The sequence below is a fragment of the Eublepharis macularius genome, chromosome 6 (genome assembly GCF_028583425.1).
Source record: "Eublepharis macularius isolate TG4126 chromosome 6, MPM_Emac_v1.0, whole genome shotgun sequence".
Classification (NCBI taxonomy): Eukaryota; Metazoa; Chordata; class Lepidosauria; order Squamata; family Eublepharidae; genus Eublepharis; species Eublepharis macularius.
Window position 1 is genome coordinate 100949214 of NC_072795.1, and position 26878 is coordinate 100976091.

At 45.1% G+C, this 26878-nt stretch overlaps 1 protein-coding gene across 5 annotated transcripts in view; it reads right to left on the reverse strand.

Moving 5' to 3' along the window:
- IDE (insulin degrading enzyme) overlaps positions 1-26878 on the reverse strand; it is a 105806-nt gene that overhangs the window by 41208 nt on the left and 37720 nt on the right. For all 5 annotated transcript variants that reach the window (XM_054982787.1, XM_054982789.1, XM_054982790.1 and 2 more), the window contains exons 4-11: positions 26437-26606; positions 23518-23640; positions 22575-22687; positions 21980-22142; positions 5744-5836; positions 5168-5259; positions 2695-2775; positions 844-947 (exon numbers count right to left, since the gene is read on the reverse strand). In XM_054982787.1, coding sequence (XP_054838762.1) covers positions 844-947; positions 2695-2775; positions 5168-5259; positions 5744-5836; positions 21980-22142; positions 22575-22687; positions 23518-23640; positions 26437-26606 — 939 coding nt within the window. The remainder of the gene's footprint in view (positions 1-843; positions 948-2694; positions 2776-5167; positions 5260-5743; positions 5837-21979; positions 22143-22574; positions 22688-23517; positions 23641-26436; positions 26607-26878) is intronic.

Sequence of the window (26878 nt, forward strand, 5' to 3'; positions counted from 1 at the left end):
AGAGGGAAGTGAAGCTGGAGTGAAGGGAGGAAAAATGTAGCAAAAGGGGAGGGAAATTCTACTCCCCCACAACTCCCCCAATCGTCTTGTTTGGATGGTAAGAGCTTACAGTCAATTCAAATGGCCAGACAAAATACAGAGAACACTAAAGAAACAGTGAACTACTAAGGGGAGGGGGAGAAGAAGAAGAGTAAGTAAGAAAACTTGTGGCTCATCTCTGGCTAGGATCTGGAAGCTCTTCTGAACTAAGCCCAAGGGTAAAGTACCCAGAAGAATGATCAATGAGGTGGTAAAACTTTCAAAATCCTACTAAGTTACTTTAGCTGTTTCTTGTTGGCACTGGTCGTCACTTGAATGAAATATCAAAAATATTATAAACTCTTCTAAAATGAACTCCTGTGAGATTACTAACCAGTGAAGTCAAATATAAAACCAGTTCTGTCTCCCTTCTTCCCTTCCTGAAAGCCATGTTCTGCTACATGTCTTTTCTTGATAAATTAAGAGGCAAAGTTAAATGGCTTCTGTAAGCATGAGCAGTACTGCTTTATTTTAAATTTTTAAAAATACAGTATTAGGTTTAGATCCTGCAGATTTCTGTGGGAAAAGGAGGCAATTTTCACTGATTCCTTCTTCTCACAGTAGACCTCTGATCCCTTCACGATTTTCCTGAGAAAATCCCCGCCCCTGTCCTTTGGGAGCTGCATTTTGGGGAGGGAATTTATGCTTCAGTAGGAAGGTGAGAAAATCATGTTCAGGATATTTTCAGTGGGATCTAAGCTCTTATCTACGAACAGTATTAAGCATTATTAGTACAAAATATCAGGATTTAGCAATATGACTTACCGGACATTTTCAGGTCTCAGTTTATCCAGCACCATTTCTATTAAATCAGGCCTAAACTCTTCTAATAAATACTCAGCAGCAAGAACTTCTTCTATAGGATAGTACTAAAAGAAATTAGTGTTAAGGGGAAAAAAGAAACTCATAATGAACAATAGTAAAGAAACAAATCACAGTCACTAAAAATAGCGCAAAAGAAATTGTAGGCATTTGGTGCTAGGGCAGTATATAACATTTCAGAATAAAAGGCCATCCACTCTAATACTTGTGACATTAATAAAAAGAATAAAAAAGTAGTAAATGCTGACCCCTGGAGGATATTTCTGTAGAATATAAAGCATTTGGTAAATGCACTCACTCACGTAATATCTTTAAAAAAACAGTTACAGAAGAATTTCTGTAAGAGTTATGAATCCTTTCTAGAAAGGCAAGTGGGAGTGGAATAGGTTCCTTAAAGGACTCCTTAATTTACAAGCCACAATGTGCAGCAATCCTTGCATACAGACCTTAGCAGCCGAGGCCACAAATAATACTGGAACTTCATAAAAGAATGCCATTGCTGACAATCAGTAATGAATCACTGGCAGGTAAGGCTGGACAATAAGACTGTAGCTGGATTAGGGGTGTGTGCTTTGGGTATCTGATTTGGGAAAAATACACGAATCAGGCCCGATTCAGAAAGCTTCCGTACTTCCGAATTCAGAAATCCTGAATCAAAGCTTCCTGAAGCATTCGTAATGCTTCAGGAAGCTTTGGGGCCCCGGGGGTTAAGTTTAAAGGGCCCTGGCAAGCGGCAGGAAAGGGCTCTTTAAACTTTCCCATTCCCTACCTTTATCCCTCCCCACCCCCCACTTCCCTGGCACTATGCTGGAGGAGAAGGCGGCCCTCCCACCTCCCCGCTGGCCTCCGGCAGTGGCAGCAGTGGCGGCCCTCTCTGCTGGCCAGCTGGCCACGGCTGCATGGTGGTGGCAGGGGGAAGGCCCTCTCTGCTGGCACCTGGCTGCGCTGGCCGCAGAGGCAGCAGCAGGGAAGGCCTTCTGCCAATGTGGCCATGCTAGCAGGCTGTGGCAACAGCAGAAAAGGCCTTCTCTGCTGGCCAGCGCAGCAGTGTCTCCAGCCTTCCGCCTAGCCAGGTAAGTGGGGTGGGGGGGTGGGGTTTAAGTGTGGGGGTGGGAGTGTAAAAGTGGGATGGGCCTCCCCCCTCCCCGTCACTTCAGTATGCTCTGAATCTTTACGGAGCATACTGATGCGACTTAGAAACCCGAATCCGAAGCGGCATGCCACTTCAGATTTCAGGTTTTTCAGAAGCTTTTCTCCGCATTTGGTGCGGGAAACCCGAATATTTTTCAGGTGAACACCCCTAAGCTAGATAGCAATAACATCTTCATTGTATCAGGACCCAGGTAAACACAGTAAATGAAACCTCGTTCAATACACAGATCAACTTATACTGACTATATGTTTATCCAAACACTGTTTGATCAGCAGTGCTTGGGAAAAGGAAATCATGTAAATTCTTCAGCCACATCCAGCATAAATCAGAGTTCCAGCCTTGATTTGGCAACTATCCACTTTGCTTCATAGTCTGTACATGAAATCATTAGTTTGGAAACAACAAACACGAATACTTTAACTTTTTATGGCAGGAACTATGTGGTAAATGAATACTCTATTGGTCTTCTTCTAGCCTGCTCTGCCTGTCCAACGCAAGATGCAAAGTGAAGGCAGTACAATATGATCCTCAGGCATTCCCCAAACATTTCATTAACTCCAGCTTTTCTGTTAAATTTTGGAAGCATATATTGTCCATCATCATACTCAGTCTTGCATCATATATATCACAACATCACTTACATGCAGCATCCCTGCCAGTTTTGATGTGTAACCTCGGGGCCTTTCCTTATCTTTAAATCTGAAGGCTACAGCATTTAGATCCTAAAATGAACGAAAAAAGAGACAACACAGCAATGCAATATTCCATGCTGTAAATAATAATCAAACTATGATTTTATCTAATAAGGGAAAATGGAGTTTGGGCATTTACTTCACGTCGTTTCTGAAACTGGTGATCAACTGAACACCCTGCAATTTAACCAAACACCAGGAAACATGGTGGGATGGATCCAACTCCTCTCTCCCTTTCTCACTGCAGTCTCCTGCACTGCACCCCATGCAGTTCCTGAAGGTTCTCTGATACCAAGAAGCAGCTTTTCAGAGGGGGCAGAAGGTTGCAACAAGGAAGGTGAGACAGCAAACATCCAGCCTCCCCTTTCTTGCTGCATCCTAAAATCACCTACAGTTATCTGGATCCAAGCCTATAGATCCAAAAAATAACTGGAAGATACTAAAACAATACTAATAGTCTATGGAAACAAATAAGAAAAGTGTGCAATTAACAGAATTAATTATGATGATAGTAAATAAAGAGCAGCAGCAAGCTGCAGGCTTCAGATTTTGCAGAACACCAATGAAAAGGAGGCCACAATCCTTCAACCAAGTTTCAAGTGGCAATTATCATGGTCCTTTACAATTAATATAAGATTATCAGTAATCCAAACCTTGAACAAATTATGAGAGAACTCTTTCATATGTAAGGCCTTTAACAAACAATGGCCAACTCTCGTGTTCTGTTTTCAACAAGTGACGACTTGCAAGTCCCCAAAGGCTGCTTCAGAGCACCTCCAGGAACAGCACTGCAGGCTGTCTATCCCCACCCAAAGTGCTCTTCTGCTAGTGGAAAGTGAGTATTGTTCTCAATGAATGAGAGACTGGGAATGCACAAGATACCCATTTCTTCTTGCTCTCACAAATACTGAGACTGATGCCATAGGCAAATGATCTGCAATGCCAAACCTCCTAGTCTTGAGAAGCTGTAACTAGGAGTCTGCAAATGGGAATTGGGAAAAAAGTCAGAATTTTGCCAATCTGGCTTCCCTGAATCAAATCAGAGAATCCCAGACCCCATCTGGGAACTCTGATCCAGACAAATCTGGATTAATCTGGGAAATGCTGCTTCAGCCTCAGGCTACCTCCTTCTTGGGTTTCTCCTGTGTTTTTTTTTAAGAGGAGAAGAGGAGGAGGGAGGCAGGGAGGGGAAAGTGAGCAGCCTATCTGTGCAGGATCTCTCCTGCTTGTCTGGCTTCTGAGAGGGACACCGGTACAGTTTGGTTAAGTTGCAAAAGTGTCCCATGCTTCAGTATGGTTTGGATGGAATTCTGTTTTGACATGATTCTCTGGTTTGATTTTGGTCCCCTTGCTTTACTTTCGTTCTGAGGGGATTCCATCCATTCCCTTGCTTCAGTTTGGTTTGGGTTGAATTTGCTGCTTTGACATGATTCTCTCTTTTGATGTTGGTCTTACTTTGCTTTGGTTCTTGAAAATTCCATTCCCTTGCTTCAATTTGGTCCCGTTGAGCTTACTCTGCATTTGGGATTGTGCCTCTGGCCACTGGCAGCCTTGCCCCTGTGTGTTTCTGTCTGAAAGTCAGCTTGGAAACTTTCCCACCATATGAAAGAATTAAGAGTGGCTGGGTAGCTTCCTCAGGGAGCGCTTGGGTTGGAGGGGCATCACTTTAGTTACGTTGGGTTTTCTGTGGGTTGAGCTTGCATTTGGGAGTGGGCATTGGCCATGGCAGCCTTGCCTCAGTGTGTTTTTGCAGTGGGAGTCAGCTTTGATTTTTTTCCTCATAGGAAACAGTGGAAAATGACTAGGGGCACCTTGTTCAGGGGCCCACAGAATCGGACCCCTGAGTCTGATCTGCTTGAAACTTGGGGGGTGGTCTTTAAAGGACAGTCAGAAGTATGTTCCCTGCCAATTTGGTGCAGTTTGTTTGAAAAATGACCCCCAAGCCTGCCCAGATAGCCCCTGGATAGGATTTCCCATAGAAAATAATGGCCAAATACATCCAGGATTCTCTAATCTTGCTGAACTGGACTAGAGAATCTTACCCAGATTTCAGGGAATTTGGATTTTTTTGATTCCTTGAAACCCAGATCTGGATTTACCAGACTTTTTTGGGTGCACACCCCTAGCAGTAACAGTGACAGAGAACAGGAGAAAGGAGTTGGACAAAGTCCAGGTAGCATATTTTTAAAATGGGAAATTAGAAGTTTCAACCGTATGTTAGAGATGTTTACAAGTATGTTAAACTATAAATTACTATATTCGAGGTGACTCATTTCAAACATTTACATATTTGTTGTTCAAACTGCTATTCATGTATGAAGAAACACTTACTAGAGATTATCCATTTCTAGTCAGTGTTTTTAAGCAGAGAACATTCAGAGTAGTTATCTATGAATAGTTAGAATGAAAATTAGTACCATACCTTACATTCCTGGAAAACCCACTCTTGGGGTCCTTCTGTTCGCAACTTTTGTATATACTGGAACATGTGCAAAATAATGTCATCCACATGTACTAAAAGAAAACAGAACATATGCATATGAAACTTCTTTCAGAAACTTCACAACTTTTTGATTCTTATACTCTAACATTTTAGTCTTCTGACAAAGAACTAGTGCAAAGACTATTTAAACCATTATGGAAATTACTAATTACTTTGGACACTTATGGGATTGGATCCTACAAAAGCACAGGCAGAGCTTCATTCACAGAAGTGAATTTTCCTATATTCCTCTACCTACTATAGCTCCATCATCCCCAAAATGTTAGCATTAACAACAATTCCCTTGCCAAAGCATTCTTCTTCTGAGATAGTTTATTTTGGAATAAATTACTGTGAAGCTGGTTCATTCATTCCCAACATAGCAGGTTTTATACAGGTTTTTTTCCAAAATAATTTCTATATTCTGGATATGTAAATAAGCCAAGTTAGAACAGCCCATTATGTTAAGGTGATCTAAACACAAATGCAACAGATGGAAAGAAGGGTTTCACTCACAAAGTCCTTCTTCAGTGAGGTCGACATTAATGATGAAAAACATGAAACCTCTAGCACCTTCTTTTTGTCCTCCAACCAGTGTATTTACCCATCCTATGAAATAAAGAAATTATACATACACCTTTTTTTGCTTACCCACACCATGTTAGAATAAATATATATGTTCTATTATCTAATGCTATCAAAGCAGAACAGAAGAAGTGACAAAATCAGATTGCATATACAAAAAATTAAGTGCCATAGCAAGGTACAGAAAGTCCTTGGATGAAAAAGGATATGCACCCCATATCACACAGGTTTTTGCTAATAAAATAGTATGGATATGATCTAATCGGTATACCAGCTATAATATAGGAATTTTGGGGAAAATGCTTAATATACCATCTGGTACACACATGGACCACTTTGAACCAGTTACAAAAATGGATATTGACAGGATCCTGGCATGAGTGAAGGCCACTACCTATGCATTGTATTCTTGTCGATTGTGGCTGTTAAAATCATGTAAGGACCACACAAATGAGCCTTTGAGGTCTAGCATAAATCAATCACTAACTCAGGGCACCTTCCCTCAACCACTCAAATAAGTGGTTATCCACCCACTACTTAAAAAGAAATCCCTAGACAAAAATGATGTAGCCAATTACTGCCCAGCCTTTAATCTACCCTTTTTGGGCAAAGCAATTGAGAGAGCAACAGCTGACCAATCCCAGGTCTTGAATAACTCTTTGGACTCTTTTCAATCTGGATTCAGGCCAGGCTATGGGATGGAGATGGCTCGGTTGGCTTTAGATGATGATCTCCGCCTGAATATAGACAAAGGCCATGCTTTTTTACTGCTTCTTCTGAATCTATTTGCAGCCTTCAATACAGTAGACCATGCCATCCTGTTGAGGCACTTGGAGGCAAAAGAGGAGAGTCTGTCTGACCTTTGCAGACTCAGTTAAGAGTCTTATTTATTTATTTATTTTATTTCAAATTTGTATTCCGCCCTCCCCGCAAGTGGGCTCAGGGCGGATAACAACATTAAAAATACAATTAAAAATTCATGTTCATTAAATACAACGCATTTAAAACAGGACGGTGGACAGCCTTCACAGGGAGGGTTAAGAGGTCTAAGGTTTATGTTAGATCCAGAGCTTCTGCTAGAAAAGTAAGTTAAAGCAACTGCAAAAATGCTTTCCATAAACTTTAGTCTAGCCTGGAAAAATTACCCCTACCTTGACACAGTCAATCTGGCCACCTGGATCCATGCCATGGTAACACTGAGACTTGACTACTGTAATGCGCTCTACATAGGTGTCCCCTATGTCCAGTTGGTGTAGAATGCTGCAGCTCTGCTATTATCAGGAGTTAGGAGGACCATGAATATTACTCTCATTCTGCAATCACTTCACTGGCTACCTATCAGCTACTGGGTTCAGTTCAAGGTATTGGCTATCACATACAAAGCTCTTCATGGCCTTGGTCCCTCATATCTGAACAAAGCCTTCTGCAGGTGCCACCTTGCACATGGGCAACATCAACAGCTGCCCAGACATGTGTATTCTCTGCAGTGGTGCCCACTTTATAGAATGGTTTACCTGAAGAGGTTAGGAAAGTTCCCACTCTTCTAGCTTTCTGCAAACTATGCAAAACTGAATTATTCCAAGAGTGTTTTTTTACTCAGATAAGAGGGCTATAATATATGGAAGCTGTCTCAAAGAGAGCATCACTAAAGGGATAGGATGTGACTACAGACTGTACTACTATTGCTGCTGTTGAGTGTGATAGACTGCAGATTTTATTACTACTGCTGTAAGTTTGATCCTACTGGGTAGATCCTATGTTGTTTAATATGTCAATCATAGAATTACTTATGCTCTGGTTCAGTATTTTTTCAGCTTTGTATTGGATTTCTGCTGTTTTTTAATCTTTGCAACTTTGCAGTTATATACTCTATTACATGTGTATTTGAAATTGACTATACTGACCTAATATTATGTAATCCACCTTCAGACTAAGTGAGAAAGGTGTACTATAAATAATGTAAATAAATAAATCCCATTGTTCTGTTTTCTGAATTCATGATGTTTCTTTCCACAGTAGATACGCAAAGGTTAGGGTAACACATCCCAGCACAAGGGAAATGCTAGAGAATTATAAGTTTAATTCAGGATTGTGAATGTGTTCCCCCATGTCTTCCCCACTCACTCATAATTGTTTAGCATTAATAATTAATCCAACTGAGCTTCTCATTCTAGTTTGGAGGGAAGATGCTAGCTAAAGGCTTGAATACCACCTAAAATTTCTGGATGGAAGTGTTTCCATCCAGGGGAGTCTTACTTCCCTCTTCCTGCAGCAGCCTAAAATGTCCCCCTTGAAATGCTCCAGGGGAACTCCCAGGAATAGCACGCTGGGGGGGGGTGGGGTGGGGAGAGAGTCAGAGGGCTGTCACAGGAGACAGGAGATGAGTGAAAATCACAGATCCCTTGCACAGGCAGGATTCAACTCACAGTTTGCTGAGGTACTTAATGTAGCAAACTAAAATTAAGACAAGGGCCCAGAGGAAGCACATGAATCTGCAGCTCATTCATAACCCTTCATGTGGCTTGGAAGGTTGCCTGAAACAACCCTCAGTTGGATCCAATGCTCCTTGTACATTCCAGTGTGCATACAGAACTCTTGTCCAGGTGCCCTCATTTGCTTCTTTTAAACACTGAGGACAGACCCATTTGCACAATGGGAAAGCATGCACAAAACTATCCCTAATGTTGACATTGGTGGGAAAGTCAGCTGTGCAAAGAAAGCTCTTCCCTGCAAGAAGACCCTGGATCACCTGGATGAGTGTTTGCCTTGCTTCCATTGTTATTACTGTCTGATAGCAACATTTAGTTTTATACAAATTTGCTTAAAACGTATCTGTCACAGTAAGGAACCTGACTCACCAGCTAGTTTAGGGGTTGGTAATTTGAAGAGGCAAGGCTAGAGCTGGGATATTTTTGGAAGAATAAATGGCACGAAGGAAGCAAACCCTTAATGTAACTTTGTAAGAAAAAAAACATTTCACCGTCCTCAAGAAAAGGATTGTAACACAGTAGAATGTTTACAATTTGTACAGAAGACTATGAAAAGGGGAAATCTAGGATTTTGTGCTTAAATGTAATGCAAATGAGAGACTGCATGTGCAACTCCTATTGGATGACTGTAGTGATGGTGGGGAGGAATCCAGAGAAAGGAACTTTTGGACTTGCCGTGAAGGTTCCTTCTATTTGAGGTAGAGGAGGACATCCTGATGCTTGGATACTACTTTTCCCATGATCCCTGGAGGCAGGGTATTAGTTCATTCCTTTCCTGCCTATGAAGAGAGAAGGACCTCTCCTTTCTTCAGTTCAGAGACTTCCAGAGTTTTCCACTGAAAACTCATTGTCCTCAAATGGAATTTAATCTGAAGATTAACACAGGTAAAAGGCAAGGCCAAAAAAGGGCCAACCTCTTTTCAGTATAAAAGAGCATTACATAAACAGCAGGAAAAAATGGTTAAGACATTTAAGACAAGAGGTCTGACGATCCCACAGATAAGGGCAGGTCCAGGATGTCCTCCTCTGCCTCAAACAGAAGGAACCTTCACAGTAAGTCCATTTGAGGAGAGGGGGACACTCTGATGCTTGGGATGTTACAAAGCTCCCCCAAGGTGGGAGAACATCTCTGTGTCTCCGATCCTCTTATACCACTTGTTGAAGAACTTTCTTCTTGTTGAAGAAATCAGAGGCTACATTGAACAATGCATAAGAGACCATTTTGCAATGACATGCAAAGGTAGATGTAGCTGCCACAGTGGCTGCTCTACAGATATCCAGAATTGATGGACTGTCATGAAAGGCAGCCATGATGGCAGCACTTCAGGTTAAGTGGGCTGTTAATCCTTCTGGAGATTTAAGCCCTTGAAAAATATAAGCCAAGACAATGCACTCTTTCAGCCACCTGCTGAGAGAACCTTTGGACACCCTCCTATTCTTGGCTACTGGATGGCACGCCACAAACAGGACTGAAGCAGTATGTTGAATATTTGTAAAGCCCTTCACCCATCTAAGGTCTGCCAGTTCTTCTCCTTGGTTTGTGAGAGACTGGGGCAAAAAGATGGAAGCTACACCTCCTGAAACTTGTGGAACACCGAATTCATCTTTTGGATAAATGAAGGGTCCAGTTGAAGAACCACCACATCCTTTTGGAAGGTGCAGAAGCCTTTAGCTATAGACAGAGCTCCCAACTCGATACGAGTCTGGCGGAGGTGATGGCTGTAAGGAGCAGCACCTTAAGTGTGAGGAACCCAAGAGATACATCTCGTAGGGGCTCAGATGGAGGTTTTATAAGTGCTTGGAGAAACACATGAAGTCTCCAGAAGGAAAAACAGTGAACAACTGGCAGATTGGAAAAACACTGCTACTCTGAGGAAATGCTTGATAGCTGAATGGCATGAAAAAAGGACTGCCTTCAACTGGAGGCTGAACAGAGGTCAGCGCTATTACCTGTCTATGGACCATGTAAGCTCTAAATCCCTGCTCAAGTCCCGCTTGTAAGAATGAAAGGATGGTGGACGTACCTCCATTGGAGTCTTGTATTTTCTTCAGCACCGCCTGATGAATGCCTTCCTGGTGCAGCTATATGTCCTTTCTGGTTGCCTGGTTGCCTGCTTGCCCTTATAGTCTTCACAACATGTACCGTAGATCTAGAAGGCCTTGCCTCTCAATCTCCGAGCAGTCAGGCACAGCCAGACTGGATCTTGGTAACATATCCTCCCTGTGACCAAGTGTCTGGTAGGACGGAAAGGGTCCTGGAAAGCTGGACTGAAAGCGCAATCAGGTTCAAACCAGAGTCTCCAGGAAGATCACTTCTGCCCTCTCTTGCTTGCATTTGTGCAGTGCTCTGGAGATCAGCAGGATTGGAGGAAACACATAAAGCAGTTTGGGCAGCCATCTGGGTAGGAGTGTATCCATCTTCTCGACTTGTGGACACTGTAACAGGAAAAGAAGCACTTCGTTTTCACATGAGAGGCAAAGAAGTCTGCACAGGGTTGGCCAACCAATGTTTGAACAGAATATGGGAGAGGGCCCACTTCCCTTGATCCAGTCAAGTCCAATTGAGCCTGCATATTGGAGGCACCATTGATGTACTCCACTTGGAAGGAAGCTTAGGTGCCCTTCTGACCATTTCATGATCAAGGCCGCTTCTTGTTGAAGTGTCTGAAATCACATGGCTCTATGACAACTGATATGAGCCTTGGCCAAGTTGTCTGTCTGGACACAAACATGGAGGTACTGGGATGATTTCAGGAAGAATTTTAGCGCCAGGAAAATCATCCTGAGGTGCAGGAAGTTGATGCTCATGGCCTGTTCTGAAAATGAGCATGTTCCTTTGATCTAGCGTAAGGAGCAGTGGACTTCCTAGCTTAAGAGGATTGCATCTGTAGTGATCAGTAAGTCTGTCTCTAGATGGATCTCTCTGCCTTTGATCAGATGTGAAGAGATGGCCCACCAATGAGAACGCCACAGCTATGGATCAGCCTCACGTGGTGTTGACCTTGAAGTGGAGAACACATTTGCGGCACTCTTTAACTCTGCTATTTTTCCCAACAGGAGGAAGTGTCTCATGTGGACCGAATCCACAATTGCTTCTAGATAAGTCACCTGCAACAGGCTCTTTTCAAGGCTCATAAGGAAGCCATGCAACAACAGATACTGGATAGTGGACTGTATGTCCTGAGATGCCTTCTCTGCTGAAGGAGACCTGATGAGTAAGTCATCCAGGTAGGTGTATACATGGATACCCTGGGATCTGAGACTTGCAACTATCATCTTCATGAACTCCCTTGGAGACGATGCCAGTCCAAAGGGCAAGTCCAGAACTGGTAATGATCCCTTCCCCAAGCATAGGTACTTCATGTATGTGTGTGGGGGGATCAGGACGTGCAAGTAGGCCTCCTTGAAGTCTTTGGATGTGATGAAATCCCCTGCTACAATCACCTCTGCAATTGGTCTTAATGTCTCCATCCTGAATTTTTTGTATGCAACAAATTTGTTGAGTAACTTTAGGTCCAGGATGGCCCTCCAATCCCCATGCCCTTTGGGAACAGTAAAAAAGATGGAATAGATGCCTGAATGCCTTTGATGAAAGGGAACAGGCTTTATGGCAGCGATTTCTAGGAGGTGACAGATGGCCTCTTGAGTGCCATTTAGTTTTGCTGGATCCCTGGAACAAGAGGATTGTACGAACTGATTATGTAGAGAGTAGGCAAATTCAATGGAGTAACCCTGCCTAATGATGTGTTATATTCAGGTGCTGGATGCTGACGCAGTCCAGTTCTGCCAGAAGAGTTGAAATCTGCCCCCCCACTGGTGGAGACTTGGTGTCAGGAGTTCTGTGGATAAGGTTTATTGCTCCTGTTGCCTGAGTTTTGGTCCTGAGTGGCCTGAGAGTTGGAACCAAGGTAAGATTTTAGCTTGGATCAGGTCAATCTTTTATAGTTTAGATGAAATATGGGGAGACTCTTGTAGTTACGAAAGGAGTGGGGGTTGAACCCTTTCTGCTGTCTATTCTCTTTCCTGGAGGAAAAGGGCACAGCTTTCTTTTTATCCTCAGTATCTATGAGGGCATCATACACAGTAGTGCCCAACAGCTTACCCCCTAGTAGGAAAGACAACGTGGCTACATTCATCTCGGATGTGGCATTCATCTCGGATGTGTCCAGTTTTTTAGCCTTCTTGCCACTACAGTAGAAGCCATAGCCTTTGAGAAAAACTTCATAAAGTCTAAGCCAGCATCAGCAATGAAAGCTGATGCCTGCAGAGGTAGTCAGTAAGCTTCCTTGACGAATCAAGGGTTTCCCTCAGAAGTTTGCAAAGCCGCATGACAGAGTATAGTTTCTTGGCATGCCCAATGTGAAACTGCTGGCCAGAAGGTTCAGCCTTTTCCTCCTTGGACCCTTTGCTAAAAAGGAGAGAAAAGGGGAAAGTAGAGCCGAAGGTTTCAGATGTACTTAATACCTCTGTGACCCCATCTTCATCATCCTGATCTGGCTCTGGGTCCCCTTTTGGGATGGAGAGAAAACAGGGTTAACATACCTGTAACTTATGTTCATCGAGTTCTTCTGTGCTGACACACATGGGGACTGCGCAGGCGCAGGCCAGCCGCCGGAGAATTTTCTAGAGCTTCCATGGCTCCGAAGGGGCCGTTTGTCGCGCGCCTCAGCGACCGTCTTCCCGCCCAAAACGGTCACGTGCTCCTTCAGCGACCAACGGCCCCTTCCCTCAGTTCTCCTTTGCCGCCGCTTGACCAACACACTTAGCCGTAACACCTTAAAACACATCAGATACAGTTACAGCCACCACATCTTGTGCATTGGAATTCACAGCGGGGTAGGAGGGAGGGTTGTGTGTCAGCACAGAAGAACTCGATGAACATAAGTTACAGGTATGTTAACCCTGTTTCATCTTCGTTCTTCTGTGCCTCCACACATGGGAGTGTACCAAGCTTCACACAATAAGGAAGGTGGGGTGAAGTCCAACACCATTTTATTGAACAAACAAGAACAACAACAAATAGATATGCATATATACATCTATGTAAACTGTGCAGTGATACATCAGTACCCAATATTTACACATATATACACCCAAATATACATATATACACTCATTCACTCAAGGGTACCTAGAGTCTTCCCAAGACTCCCTCAGGAAAAAAGGGAGTGTAGGACAGCCCTCGCCACAGATACATCCTGCTCCGCATTGACATCAATGGCGTAATGCCTGACAAAGGTGTCTGCAGAGGACCACGTGGCTGCTTTACAAATGTTAACCAGGGGCACCCCCCTGAGGAGTGCCGAAGAGGATGCTTGGGACCGCGTGGAGTGGGCCCGAACATGAAGCGGGCAAGCTACCCCTGCCAGGGAATAGGCCCTGCTAATGGCCGCCACAATCCACCTAGACAGGGTCTGCGAGGAAGCCCTGTTACCCTTGTCCTTGGCTCCAAAACATACAAACAGGTGAGGACTGGAACGGAATCCCTTCGTCCTATCCAGGTAATAGGCTAGGGCCCTCTTCAAGTCTAGGGAATGGAGGGCCTTTTCCCCCTTAGAGGAAGGTTGAGGAAAAAAAGCAGGCAGTGAAATATCCTGCGAGAGGTGGAAGGCGGACACCACCTTGGGCAGAAACCCGAGGCAGGGACGCAGGACCACCTTGTTGGGATGAAACACAAGAAAGGGAGGGTCAGACCGCAGTGCAGACAGCTCACTGACCCTTCTGGCTGATGTTGCAGCCACCAAGAATGCCACCTTGTAGGATAGCATATCCAAGGGGCAGGTAGCCATAGGTTCAAAAGGAGGCAACATGAGACGTGAGAGTACCAAGGACAGTGACCACTGAGGCACTGGCGCCGACACAGGTGGGTAAAGATTGTACATGCCCTTAAGGAACTGGCGGGATTGTGGGTGAGAAAACAGTGTAGCACCCTCAACTCGGGTGTGAGCAGCTGATATCGCTGCCAGGTGGACCTTGAGGGAGGAAACCTTCAAGCCCATGCCACGCAAGTGGCACAAATACTCGAATACAACCCCCAAGGGACTGCTGTCAGGCACCACTCCTTTAGCAAGTGCCCAAAGCTCAAACTTGCGCCACTTGGCCGCATAAGTGCGCCTAGTGGATGGCCGACGAGCATTCAGGAGGACCCGTTGTACCTCGTCAGTAAAGCCTACAGGGGAGGAACGATCCGCCAAGCCGTCAGGTGCAGCTTCCTGGGATCGTGGTGGACTAGGCTCCCGTTCAGGAGAAGGTCTTGCCGAGGGGGCAGACTGACATATGTCCGTTGGGACATCCGCAGGAGCTTCGGGAACCAAACCTGCCGTGGCCAAAAGGGGGCCACCAGGATGCAGTCCGTCCCGTCGTCCTCTATCTTGCACAGGACCCTGGGAATCAAGGGGAATGGAGGAAACATGTAGTGCAAGCCCTGCGTCCACGTAAACTGGAAGGCATCCCCAATAGAGAGGGGGTCGCTCCCTGCCCTGGAACAGAACGTGTGGGCCTTGGTGGTCGCCGCAGTGGCGAACACGTCTATCACTGGATGACCCCACATCTGGAAGATCGGCCCAACGCACTCTACGTTCAGTTCCCACTCGTGGTCCAGCAAAGGGACCCTGCTGAGGGCATCTGCCCGGGCATTGTCTGACCCAGCCACGTGTATAGCACGGAGCGACACGCCGTTCCTGATAGCCCACTGCCAAGTGAGCGTGGCTTCCCGGCACAGGGCCATGGACACTGTGCCCCCCTGCTGATTCACGTAGTACATGGCAGTCGTGTTGTCCGTCTGCACCAAGACCTGACGATTTCTCAGCAGTGCTGTAAGAGACACAAGTGCGAAACGAATGGCCCTTAGTTCAAGCACATTGATATGGAGGGTCTTTTCCCTCTCAGACCAGACGTCTTGCACAGACACATCACCACAGTAAGCCCCCCATCCCAACAGAGAGGCATCAGTGGTAACCGTGACGTCATGGCGCTGATACCCAAAGGGGGTCCCTTTAAACAAGTTGTCATCAGACAGCCACCAGTCCAAGGAGGAGAGGATGACCCTCTGGATAGAGAATTTGAGGGATGGAGGGTGCAGCAGAGCATCGTACCTCCGCACAAACCAGTTCTGGAGCGGGTGCATACGCAGCCTAGCAAAGGGCACCACAGAGGTGGCCGCTGCCATATGCCCTAGTAAGCACTGGATAGTGCGCACAGACTGGAACCGGTTCCTCTTGAACATGGACACTAGACCCCTTAGGGACCGAGCCCTCTCCAAGGGGAGCAGGGCCTTGCCCTCCACAGAGTCTAACAGTGCACCAATGTAGGACACCTTGCAGTTGGGCACCAGTTTGGATTTCTCAAAGTTCACCAGGAGCCCCAGGCGTTGGCAAGTGCTAAGTACCAAGCCAATGTCCTGCACCAGCCTAGACTCCGATTCAGCCACGATGAGCCAGTCATCGAGGTACGGAAAGATGGTACAGCCTTCTTCCCGCAGGAAGGAAACCACAGGGGCCACACATTTCGTGAACACTCGTGGGGCAGTGGACAGGCCAAAGGGGAGCACCTTATACCGGAAAACCCTTTGCCGGTAAACGAAGCTCAGGTATTTCCTGTGCTCCTCCCGTATCCCCACGTGAAAATATGCGTCCTTTAAGTCAAGGACCACAAACCAATCCCCCTGTTTCAGCAAGGCGATCACAGCCGCCAATGTAACCATTTTGAATTTGGTCACCTTGAGGAAGGCATTAAGGCCCCTCAGATCTAAAATGGGACGTAAGCCCCCATCCTTCTTAGGGACCAGGAAGAACCTAGAGAAGAAACCCTTTACAGAGTCCTCATAGGGCAATTCTTCCACAGCACCCTTGGCCAAGAGCGACACGATCTCCGCATCCAGCTCGGCCATAGTGTTATTGACAGCTGTCAGGGGTGAACTGCATCTAGGCAGCTCAACGAACTCCAGCCCGTATCCCAGTTCAACAATAGTTAAGACCCATGAGTCAGATGTTATTGACTCCCACTCAGAGAGGAGTGGACTCAGTCTGTCCGAAAAGTTCGGGGATACGGCTGGCGTGACCCGTCAGTACTGCCTCCCGGCGCCCTGCTGATCTCTCTGCTGGGCCGGTTGTTGTGCCGGACGAGGCTTGAAGGGCCGACGCCTCCTCTGCTGCTGTGCGGGAAAGACCGCTGCTGGTAGGCAGGATACTGGTGGAAACCCGGCCGCTGTTGCTGGTATCTGCCCTGGAAATGGTAAGGGCCGGACCGGGGAGCGTACCGTGGCCTGGAGGAGGGCTTGTCCGCAGGAGCCAGCCCCAAGGACCTAGCCGTCTGCCTGTCCTCCTCCTTCTTTTTCAGGGTCTCGTCGGTGGACTTGGAGAACAGCGAGTCCCCTTCAAAGGGCATGCTCTCCACCCTGGAACGCACCTCCTGAGACAGGGCGGTCGACCGCAACCAGGAATGGCGCCTGAGGACCACCGCCGAAGCCATCCCTCTAGCAGCAGTGTCAGCAGCATGGCTCCCAGCATTCATTTGCTGTTTAGACAGCCGGACAGCCTCTGTTTGCAGCAGGGACACCACAGCCTTCTGCTCAGGTGGGAGGTCCCGGGTATAGGACGCCAACTTCTCCCAGAGGTACAGCTGGTACCCTGCCATGATGGTCTGGTAGTTGGCAATCCTCAGACCCAGCGAAGCGACGATGTACTGGCGCCTGCCCATGGCATCAAGCTTTCTGCCCTCTTTATCGGCAGGCACCGAGGAGTGACCCGATCGTCGGGGGTTGAATTCCTCCGTGACCAAGGAGGAAGGTGGAGGGTGCTTCACCAACGCCGGCCAGTTGCCCTGCTTGATCTTATAAAGCTGCTCGATCCTCTTAGATGTTGGAGGCTGGTCACAGGGCACCTTCCACACCTTCTCCACGATCTCCTCAATACCCTCGAGCATGGGGAAGCCAATGGACGCCGGGTTGTCACCGTATATCCGCTTGAGCAGCTTGTCTTTGGTCTGTGGGGTCGCCGAGGAGATGTCCATCTCGAGGGCCTGGGCCATCCTCGCCATCTGGTCGGCGTAGATGCGGAGGTCCTCGTATGGGGAGCCCGTAGATGGCACCAGATCATCAGCCGGCGATGGTTCAGACCAGGATTCCGACTGGTACTCGGCCAGGCTCTCCACTTCTCCTTCCTCGGAACCGTGCTGGGAGTCCTCACCCTGGACTGGAGGAGGAAACCACGATCGTCTCGACGTCGATGGACCCGGTTCCGACTCGGAGAAACCAGCAGGTGCCCCTTCCCACTGGCAATGGTATGGTGAGGGAAGGTAGGAGGCTTGACGATGCCGGGACGCAGTGGATCGAATGCTGTCTCCGGACCGACGTCGCTCACGACCGACAGCAGGCGGAGATGGACGGGCAGGGGATGGGCGGCTCCGACGAGGAGACGGGCTCGGTTCCAACCTCGGCGACCGAAGGATAGGCGATGGTCGACTCCGACGGCGCGGGCTCGGCTCCGGCCCAGAAGAGAACTCCGCATGCACAGTCTCAAAGGCCATCGGATCCGGCACCGGCACGGAGAGTTCCTCTGGTTCGGGGGAACCCAGATGAGGGGAAGGCATGTGAGGAAGCACGATGACTTCTTCCTGGGGAGCGGGATGCGGCGACCGATGATGTTTGGTCTTCTTCTTCTTTTTTGCCGGTTCCGAAGAAGACCTCGGAACCGACGCGCTCCTCGCCTTCGAAGGGGACCTCGGTTTCGACCTCTTAGATTTTATAGGGATCGAACCGGTCGTCGGTTCCGACCGGGGACTCGGCACCAGGATCCTCGGTTCCGATGTCGGTCTCGGATCCGACCTGGTGGATGACGCGCTGCGGGGCGGCCGCACCGGACCCTGCGCTGGGGAGGCCGCTCTCGACGCCGAGGCACTCGGGGGACGCGGTTTCGACCCCGACCTCGCGGAGGCCACAGAGCCAGCTCTTGAGCGCCTTTCGGCAGAGGGGCTAGGGCCGGCCTTAGGTAACGGGGTCCCCTCGGACATGACCGACTGCCACAGTGACGAATTCAGTCGGGCCCTCCGATCCTGCCGGGCCTTGTTGGTGAAGCCCTGGCAGATCTTGCAGGCCGACACGTTGTGGGTCTCCCCCAAACAAAAGAGGCACAGCTCATGGCTGTCGGTTTTGGCCATCTTGGTGTGGCATTGGAGACAATGCTTGAAGAGAGCCGTTGAGGCCATCTTCAGGGGCACGCGAAAGAAGGGTCAAAAACAGTCCGAGTCAAATTACCGAGTATTTCGTCAAAGTCCAGAGGGAGATCCGATAGAATAGTCGAGGTCCGAAGTCCGAAGTCCAAAAGCCAAGATTAATCAGTCAGAAAAGCACGAAGCACAAGCACAGAGCGCGAAGCTCAAACGTTCTCTCCAAGCGGCGGCAAGAAGAGAACTGAGGGAAGGGGCCGTTGGTCGCTGAAGGAGCACGTGACCATTTTGGGCGGGAAGACGGTCGCTGAGGCGCGCGACAAACGGCCCCTTCGGAGCCATGGAAGCTCTAGAAAATTCTCCGGCGCCTGGCCTGCGCCTGCGCAGTCCCCATGTGTGGAGGCACAGAAGAACGAAGATGAACAGAACTATTAGAGCCCAGTAGAGTAAGGGTGGCAACTCATCATGAGAAAACAGCATATATGAGACTGAGGGGCCTGCTGAGGTGGGTCTTCCTCCGAAAGTTCCCCTTCCTCTCTCTCTGAGTCAAACTCAAAGTGCTCAGAATCAGGGTTGTAGACACCCCCCCTCCCCCAGCTGGGAAGATCTCAGAGAAGAATTCCAGGGATATGGGGTGGGTAAACTTTTTTTGTACTGCTTTAGTAGGCCAAGGGGTTTCCCTCATAACTTGAAGGTGGCCTGCAAGAAAGCCCTGGGCCCCCTGGGATCTCTACCGAATATCCTGCCTCCAGGGATCATGGGAGAAGTATCCAAACATTCGGATGTCCTCCTCTCCTCAAATGAGAACAGGGAGGACTAAGCAGATCCTAACTGGACATGGAACATGTTGTTGCAGACCCTGGACGGAAACAGATATTGCTTGAATAAAAGGAAGCAGTCCTGCTTTATTTTTGTATTTCCAAAACTTCTTTTTCTCAGATATGTTCTCACTGTTCCATTCTTGGAAAGAGATAAGCCGCAATGATCAGATGATGTCCAGAATAATCTCAACAGCTTGTTCTTATTAAGTACAAAGTGTGTTATATTTATTTCATGAGAAAGGTATTTTATAGCTCAGAGAGAAACTTACGACATACCATAAGGAAGTGACAAACTGGAGGATTTGGGGATGGTCATGTGGGTTTCAGGTCACTGAGCCTGTATTAGATAACCACACCCAAAAGACTGCTGAGTTTCTCAGACTTGGGTTATGTGAGACTAAACTTTCAGAAAGCACTTTGGTGAGATTTTTTTAAATTGTATTTTATTTTTCAGATTTAAGGTAGATAAGAAGAGGGGTGAACACATGTATGCATATCTGCTTTGAATCTGATATATGGAATTATCTTATGCATCTCTGTGATCCTTGTATATTTAATTACTCCAAGATTGGTTTTAAATAAAAGTCTTAAATGACAATGTGTAATCTTCTGCTGGGATACACGGGTTTCACTTACACCTAGAATAAACAAACTTCTGATTTCTTCATTCGGGGGGATGTCAGTCTTAAGAAAGAGCATGAATAAGAGAACAGCCCTTTTAATACAATTCTGTGGATTAGTTGCTAGATTGCTGCTTTATAGTAACCAAGAAATGCTTAGTTTCCATGTGTCTATTTTAAAGAGATATATTCTGTGACAACATGGCACAGGATAAAGTAGTGTGGGGTGTGGTAATGGAGAGCTTATGTGCAGCATTATGTTTGATACACAGTCCCAAACCCCCTTTTTCTAACCAGTATGTCAATTGCCCAGCTCAGTTAAATGTAAACGGCTCTTCTTTAGGTATTCAGTTTAATAGTCATGAACTAATTAAAGCAGCATGGCATATTAAATACTGAGGTGCTAATTTTTTTAGAAGTGTACTGCAGTTTATAAAGAAGTGCATTGCTCAGCATTATATACTCTAAGCCCATTTTCCAATAGCTAAACTTAGCAAATGTTGACATTATCCACTGACAGCATGAAGCTGTTGCTGCAAGATTTTAAAAAATCCCAGTGATTCTTCCATGCTCCTCCCGATGGGCAATTATAGGAAGGGCACTGCCAGTTTCAGTGGAGCATTACCCAATCATTTGCCTATTTAAAAACTTAAGTAGCAAAAGCATGAAAAGGTACGTGCATTTCTCTGACATTTTTGGCAACTCATTCTCAAGTTAGCACTTACATTTTCACAGTGATCCCTAGGAGCACCCAGATTTCAGAAAAAACTTCAACACAAAACAGGCCTGAATTCACATTAGAAGTTTGCTCTGAGATGATGAAGTTGCTTACATCTTATGTTTTAAGAAGAGCACTGAAGACAATGTTTAGTGGTTAAGGCTGATACAAAAATAACATTAAGCCATGGTTTGGCAAGTGTAAGTACCCCCTAGACTCAAGACCTCCCTTCCCAACCACTGCATGTAGCGAGTTCCCTCCTCCACTTCCTGTTTGTTATTAACTACAGCTTCCAATAATGTCTGAACTGGCAAACTATGTTTAGCACCTTGCCTCCAAAGCTATGGTTTGTATACTCACTTGAACCTGCGGTTTCAAGCTGTGTTACAGGCAAGGTGCTAAACACACTTGGGCATAACTGTGGTTGGGAAACCAGGAAGTGGAGGAGGAAACCAGTAAGTTTGCAGGACCACTCCTAGTTGCCAACAGATGATTTGACTACATCTGAATTACACTAATAAGTAGTAGGTTGTGTAAGTTTCATAATTAGTAACTTGAAACATGTAAGCCAAACGATCATCCATTGACATGTGAGCGCTTGTAGCAAAGGTAGGCAATATACATGACTTTCCAATCAAAGTAAAGTAAAGAATTACATGTTTATAACAGCAAAGATGAAAGGACTGCAGAGAGAATATCTAACACAGAACACTGAATCCTTGATTTAAAACTAAACTAATAGTTCAGTACGATAAGACGAGAATTCAAACACAGTGCATAACCACTGAAATGTAGGATTTTTACAAAACTCTCAATGTTGTGATGTATTTATGTCTAACAGCAGAATTAGAGTCCAGCTGAATCCACACTTACTGGCACAGTGCTAAGCAGGCGGAGTGAGAGCATCTTTCTGGCACGTTTTATGATGTCATCGTGCCATGATGCTGCTCTCGTAGCGTGATGACGTCATAAAACGCGCCAGAAAGATGCTCTCACTCTGCCTGCTTAGCGCTGTGCCAGTAAGTGTGGATTCAGCCTCCAGTGGCACCTTAGAGACCAACAAGATTTTCAAAGTATAAATTTGCGAGAGTCAAAGCTCCTCCCTTCAGAGCATCGACTCTCAAGCGTTTATATCCTGCAAATCTTGTTGGTCTCTAACGTGCCACTGGACTCTAATCCTGCTGTTCTACTGCAGACCAACACGGCTACCTACCTGAAAATATGTATGTCTAACAGCTTCATAGAATGTTTTCAGATTGCATTCCGAAGCAGATGTCCATGGGCTGGACATCTGGAGTAACTTTGTATAGGAGAGTGCTGTTAATACCTTAATGACACACCATCGCTAAACTTACCTTTAGCTTTGAGTTCTGATAAAAGACTTCCTGGACCTTCATGCCCAATAAGATGACCAAGATAATGACCAGGGTTTGACTTATAGTACTTCTGAAGGTCTGGTATTGGAAATGTGACATAAAGATTTCTGATGTCTTTAATAGGTACCACTTTGTAAAGTTGCTGCAAAATCAATAAAATTAAATCTGATTCATTTGACTTTCAGCTAAAACCAACATTTTGCCTTTATGCTTCCCATGTTTTTGCACATGCACCAAATGCTCTTCATTTCATGTATACTTATTTCATATACAGACCATAATGCAGTATTAAAATTGCTCAACTGCATATTCTATCAGGACAATTATTAAAATTTCAGGAAGAGACTGGTTAAACCTGCACTAATCACCTTCACCCAAATGAACAAACACACACACCATGCGTCGTGTCGCCATTTCTAATTTCCTGCTACTGCACCACTCAAGGTATCTCTTTAACGCGGATCACTCTTAAAAACCTACCCATATTTAACCAAGTAATGGATATAAAACTAAAACATCTATTTAAGTTTGCATTTCTAACATTAAGATGTGACATTAATGTTGCAAAGCTCACCCGAAGATGTTCTTCCTGGAATGGATGTTCAGGGAATTCTGGTAATGGAACATTTTTGTTTTCTACTTCAGAGAACAGTTTTACTATCAAGTTGGTCAACTCATCAAGAGGTTCTATACAAAAACAGTTTAAGACAAAACAACATTACTCATGCTGAAGAGGCTTTCTTGGGGTTGTCTCTTCTAGAGTCAGGGCTAATTCACAGCCCGCTTACCTAAAGAACATACTTTACAATCTCATCAACACTACAGGTTCAGTGCCCAGAATGAAAGTGATGTGTGAATCTTTTAGCTTGCATACTTTATTCTGCTTCTATTCCTCAAAACAGCAACAACAAAACCTGCAATAGTGGCTATGGTCTATGGAGTCTGGAAGAAGGAAAAATAGATAGATGGTGGTAAGAGAATGTTGAGGAATTGCTTGTGTTCAGAGTGTTGGATAGGATCTGGGAGACCGAGGTCTGAATCTCCACTTTGCCATGGAAGCAGGCTGGGTGACCTTGGACCACTCTAGAGCAGTTATCAGTAAAAGCTCATTCTTCAAGGGTGATACACTGGACCACTTTCATATGTGCACAAGCAAAGCAGTTGCCAATTTTCTGTTTCAGGACTAGGCTCTCATGCATCATGGAGTGCCATGCCAGATAATCCCTTGGAGGAAGGAGCTTTTGAGGTATGTAGGACTGCCACTGGAAGGGAAGCCCTGAAAAGCACATATGAGGAACATTACCTGAAGATGCCAGTTTTTATCTTTTACTATGTTCTTATTCTGATGAAGGTACTCCTTTAAGCATGTTTAGTTAATTATCCCTTTCATAACTTACACATTTGCAGTACATCTATGAAAATCTTAAATGATTAACTTCCTTCAAGTAATACACTTCAGACTATGTTCCAACAGGTTTCTATTAAAAATTATCCCATAAACAATCTGGTATTCTTACCTCGTCCTAGAACACAGACAGCCATTAAATTTGACGAATAATATGTGGAGTGAAACTTCAATAGCTCTTGTCTGACATCTATTCCTTCTTGGTTTGGTCTTGTTTCCAAAGTGAATTTGTTTCCTACAATGCAATCAGTCAGTCAAAGACATTTAAAGTCATGAGAAGTCACGAGAAAAGGGGGAGGAGGAGGCACTCGCGTTCTTAAAAGGTGTCAAGTCCTGCAATCACAACAGAGGCCCAGATACAACTTGCAGCCGTACAGGAGTGCTTGAGGAAGGGAACTCCATGGCCTCCCCTCTTCAGCTGCAACCTGCCATACCCTCTGAAGTCCTGTCCCCTCTCCTGGGTCAACAAACTCCTGTGAACAGTGTGTGTGTATGGAGGACCTGGTGTGAACAGCTGAAAATCTGTGGAAATTGGTCCTGCTCCCCACTGACAGAAGCGCTTTCCGTGAGGGGATAACATAGCTAGGATCCAAGCCACAGGCTGGTACACGTCAGTTTTTGGTCACAGATCACAGAATGGAGACTAGAAATATTGCTAGGTAGATTACAATGTACACGCCGTTCCTATTAGTGTTCCTATCAGATGAAGTGGCTCCTGTAATCAACATATTTATTCAAGTGCCTCTTTCATTACTTCAGCAAGACCACCTGTGGCTCAGCTAAGGTAGCTTGGAGACAGCTGATATCTGAAATTGTGCAAAACACTGGTTCTCAGGCGACCGCCTGTGCAAGCAAGCCTATTTTGAGTCTTCTGGAGAATGCCCATATTATGAACAGCAGGAGTTAGACAAACTGTAGGCAGGAGTACAGACTGGCAAAACAAACACTGTGGAGTGAATTTGGAAGGTGTAGGATTGTGCAGAAACAGATTGTGGAGTGGGGAGGGGATGGAGGGGGAACAGGAGACTACCCTGTTGTAGACTTTCATCTAGCAGTTAATTAGCACTATCAGACTGGGGGCAAGGGAAAGGAAACTCTCATTGCTGAGTTCATAAGATGTAGAATTATTATATTAATACAGTGAAAGCCATTTCTAGGATATTTGATGCTTCAACATTTAAAACACACCATCTGATACTAAAGCAACTCAGACTGCAATCCTAAACCTTTTTCTAGGGTACAAGTCCCACTGAACTTAATGGGACTTACTTTTGTATAAACATTATAGGACTGTATGCCACGTGGACAAGCTGATCAGTGTTTGCGCCTTGTTAGGATTACTACTGCCGAAAATACTGTTTTCTTAGCAGAGAAAAAAAACACATCAAGGCTAGAATTTCTAGTTCCACAATGCTGTCTTGAAACACTAGCACTATGCAAAGTATTCCAACAGTATGCAGTCATGAAGCTGGCTTAAGGCAAGGAACAATAAAATGAATGAGGTGGCGGAAAGGTGACATTCTGAAAGGATAAGAACAGGGGTAGTATAGAATGATCAACTCCATTCACAAATGGTAGTGCCAAGAACAGGTAAGCATGAACAACAAAAAATTATTAAGAACACATAAGCAGCCTGCATAACAGTATTATTCAGTTGTTTGGGAATGCAAAAAATCTTCATGCCTTTGGCACTCCCATGGTGAATTATCCACAAAAGTATCACTGTAATATCTTATCAGATAAAATATAAATATTCTGTGTCACTTCTTCTTAATGCAAGGGATGGCTAAGTCTAAATTTGAAAATAAAAAAGCTTTCAAAATAATACTTAAGGACAAAAAATGACCATTTGCAGTAAATTCCTAATGTACTTTAGATTCTCATCCATGTGGTTTCTGCCTCTATTCCCTTAGCAGTCTGCTTCCATTTAGAAAACAAAATTAGGCAATTCAGCAGGGCATGCTGCTGCTGCTGCAGTAAAAAGAGGCAGAAGAAAAAACACCTCAAGAACATACACACAACCGATACTACATACATGAAAGACATGCTAAATTGCAAACACTTTTTTATAGTCCAGCTCCCAGTTACTCAAACTTTAAACCATCAGTGACTCTAAGTATGTATAAACTATGCTTGTGATTGCCTCCACTGTCTGCTTTAAAATGATGCCCAGTCATTTTCCCTTATGGTTGCTTCATAAGTACCAATTCTAAGTGGTTTTACTCAGAAGCAAGTCCACTACTATTTTAGTCCCAGCAAAGTGTCCTTAGAACTGCAGCCATAGCTGTCATAGCTACTCAGTAACTGCAAGTTAAAATTTTAGTCATTATCTTTGAAAAGTGGAAGCCAATTTCTGCTGAATTAAATCTATCAACATCTTGGAGAACTTTAAGAAGGTTTAAATGAAGACTACTGTCCTCCACCAGTGTGTGAAGACTTTTTTATTTTGTCCGGCATACCCCCAATTACTGCTATTGGTCCTCTTCCCTTTTCTTTGCGTTGTGTGTTTGGGTGGCCATATTTATTGAATTGTTTTAATATTATTTTAAGTGTCGTTTTAAAGGTATATTTGTTTTAAAATGTTGTTCTTAGATTATGCGTTAGTGTTTTAATGTTCGCTGCCTTAGGGACTCTATTTTGGGTAGAAAAGCAGCATATAAATGTTTTAAATAAAATAAATATTTGCCTTAATTGATTTAAACAGTTTAGTTTGTGCTCCTTGTACAATTGTTAAAATACTGTTTCTACGGAATAGCTTAAAAAACATGTCTTCCCCTTTCAATTTATGTGACATATTCTCTGTTACCTTTAAAGGTGAATCATTTGCAGCAATTATCGTAATTGTAAAGGCTGCATCAAATAAATTCCACACTTCCTACTATATTTCATTCCTTATTTTGACAAGTTCTTTGATGCAAACAACGTGCTGAAGCATCACGCTTCAAAGGTTTGGAAGGAAAATATATCTGTTCAGGGTCCTCCCTCCCCATCCAAGGCAGAGCATGAGTAAGATGGTGGTTCTCTCACACACCTGTTCCAAATTTGCTGAAAGGGTGATTGGGGTTTCCAGTAGCCTTTTCCAGCTGAAAGAGTCTCCAAGCATCATTCATTAAATTCTTCTCATGCTCAGAATCAACAGCATTTACTTCTCGGTCTTTGCAGCTTTCATCAAAGAGAGGGCACAAGAAAAACTGGGCAAACCTACATGAAAATTAAGTTACACATTTTCCTTATCAGCATACAGAATATTAATTATGTGCTTTTTAAAGCTAAATAACCAAACACAAATGTAACAGTCTGGAAGAGCACATCTTATTTTTGATACTCAGCTGGGATGAGCTTCTTCACTTTTGGTCCTCGACTCCAGAAGGATGGACATTTGTATTAGAGTCTCACTTGCCCAGGGCTCCAGCTTTGGGAAGAAATAGTGGCTGGTTCAGTTCAGTGAATGCACTGGGCTTTCAAGAAGGCAG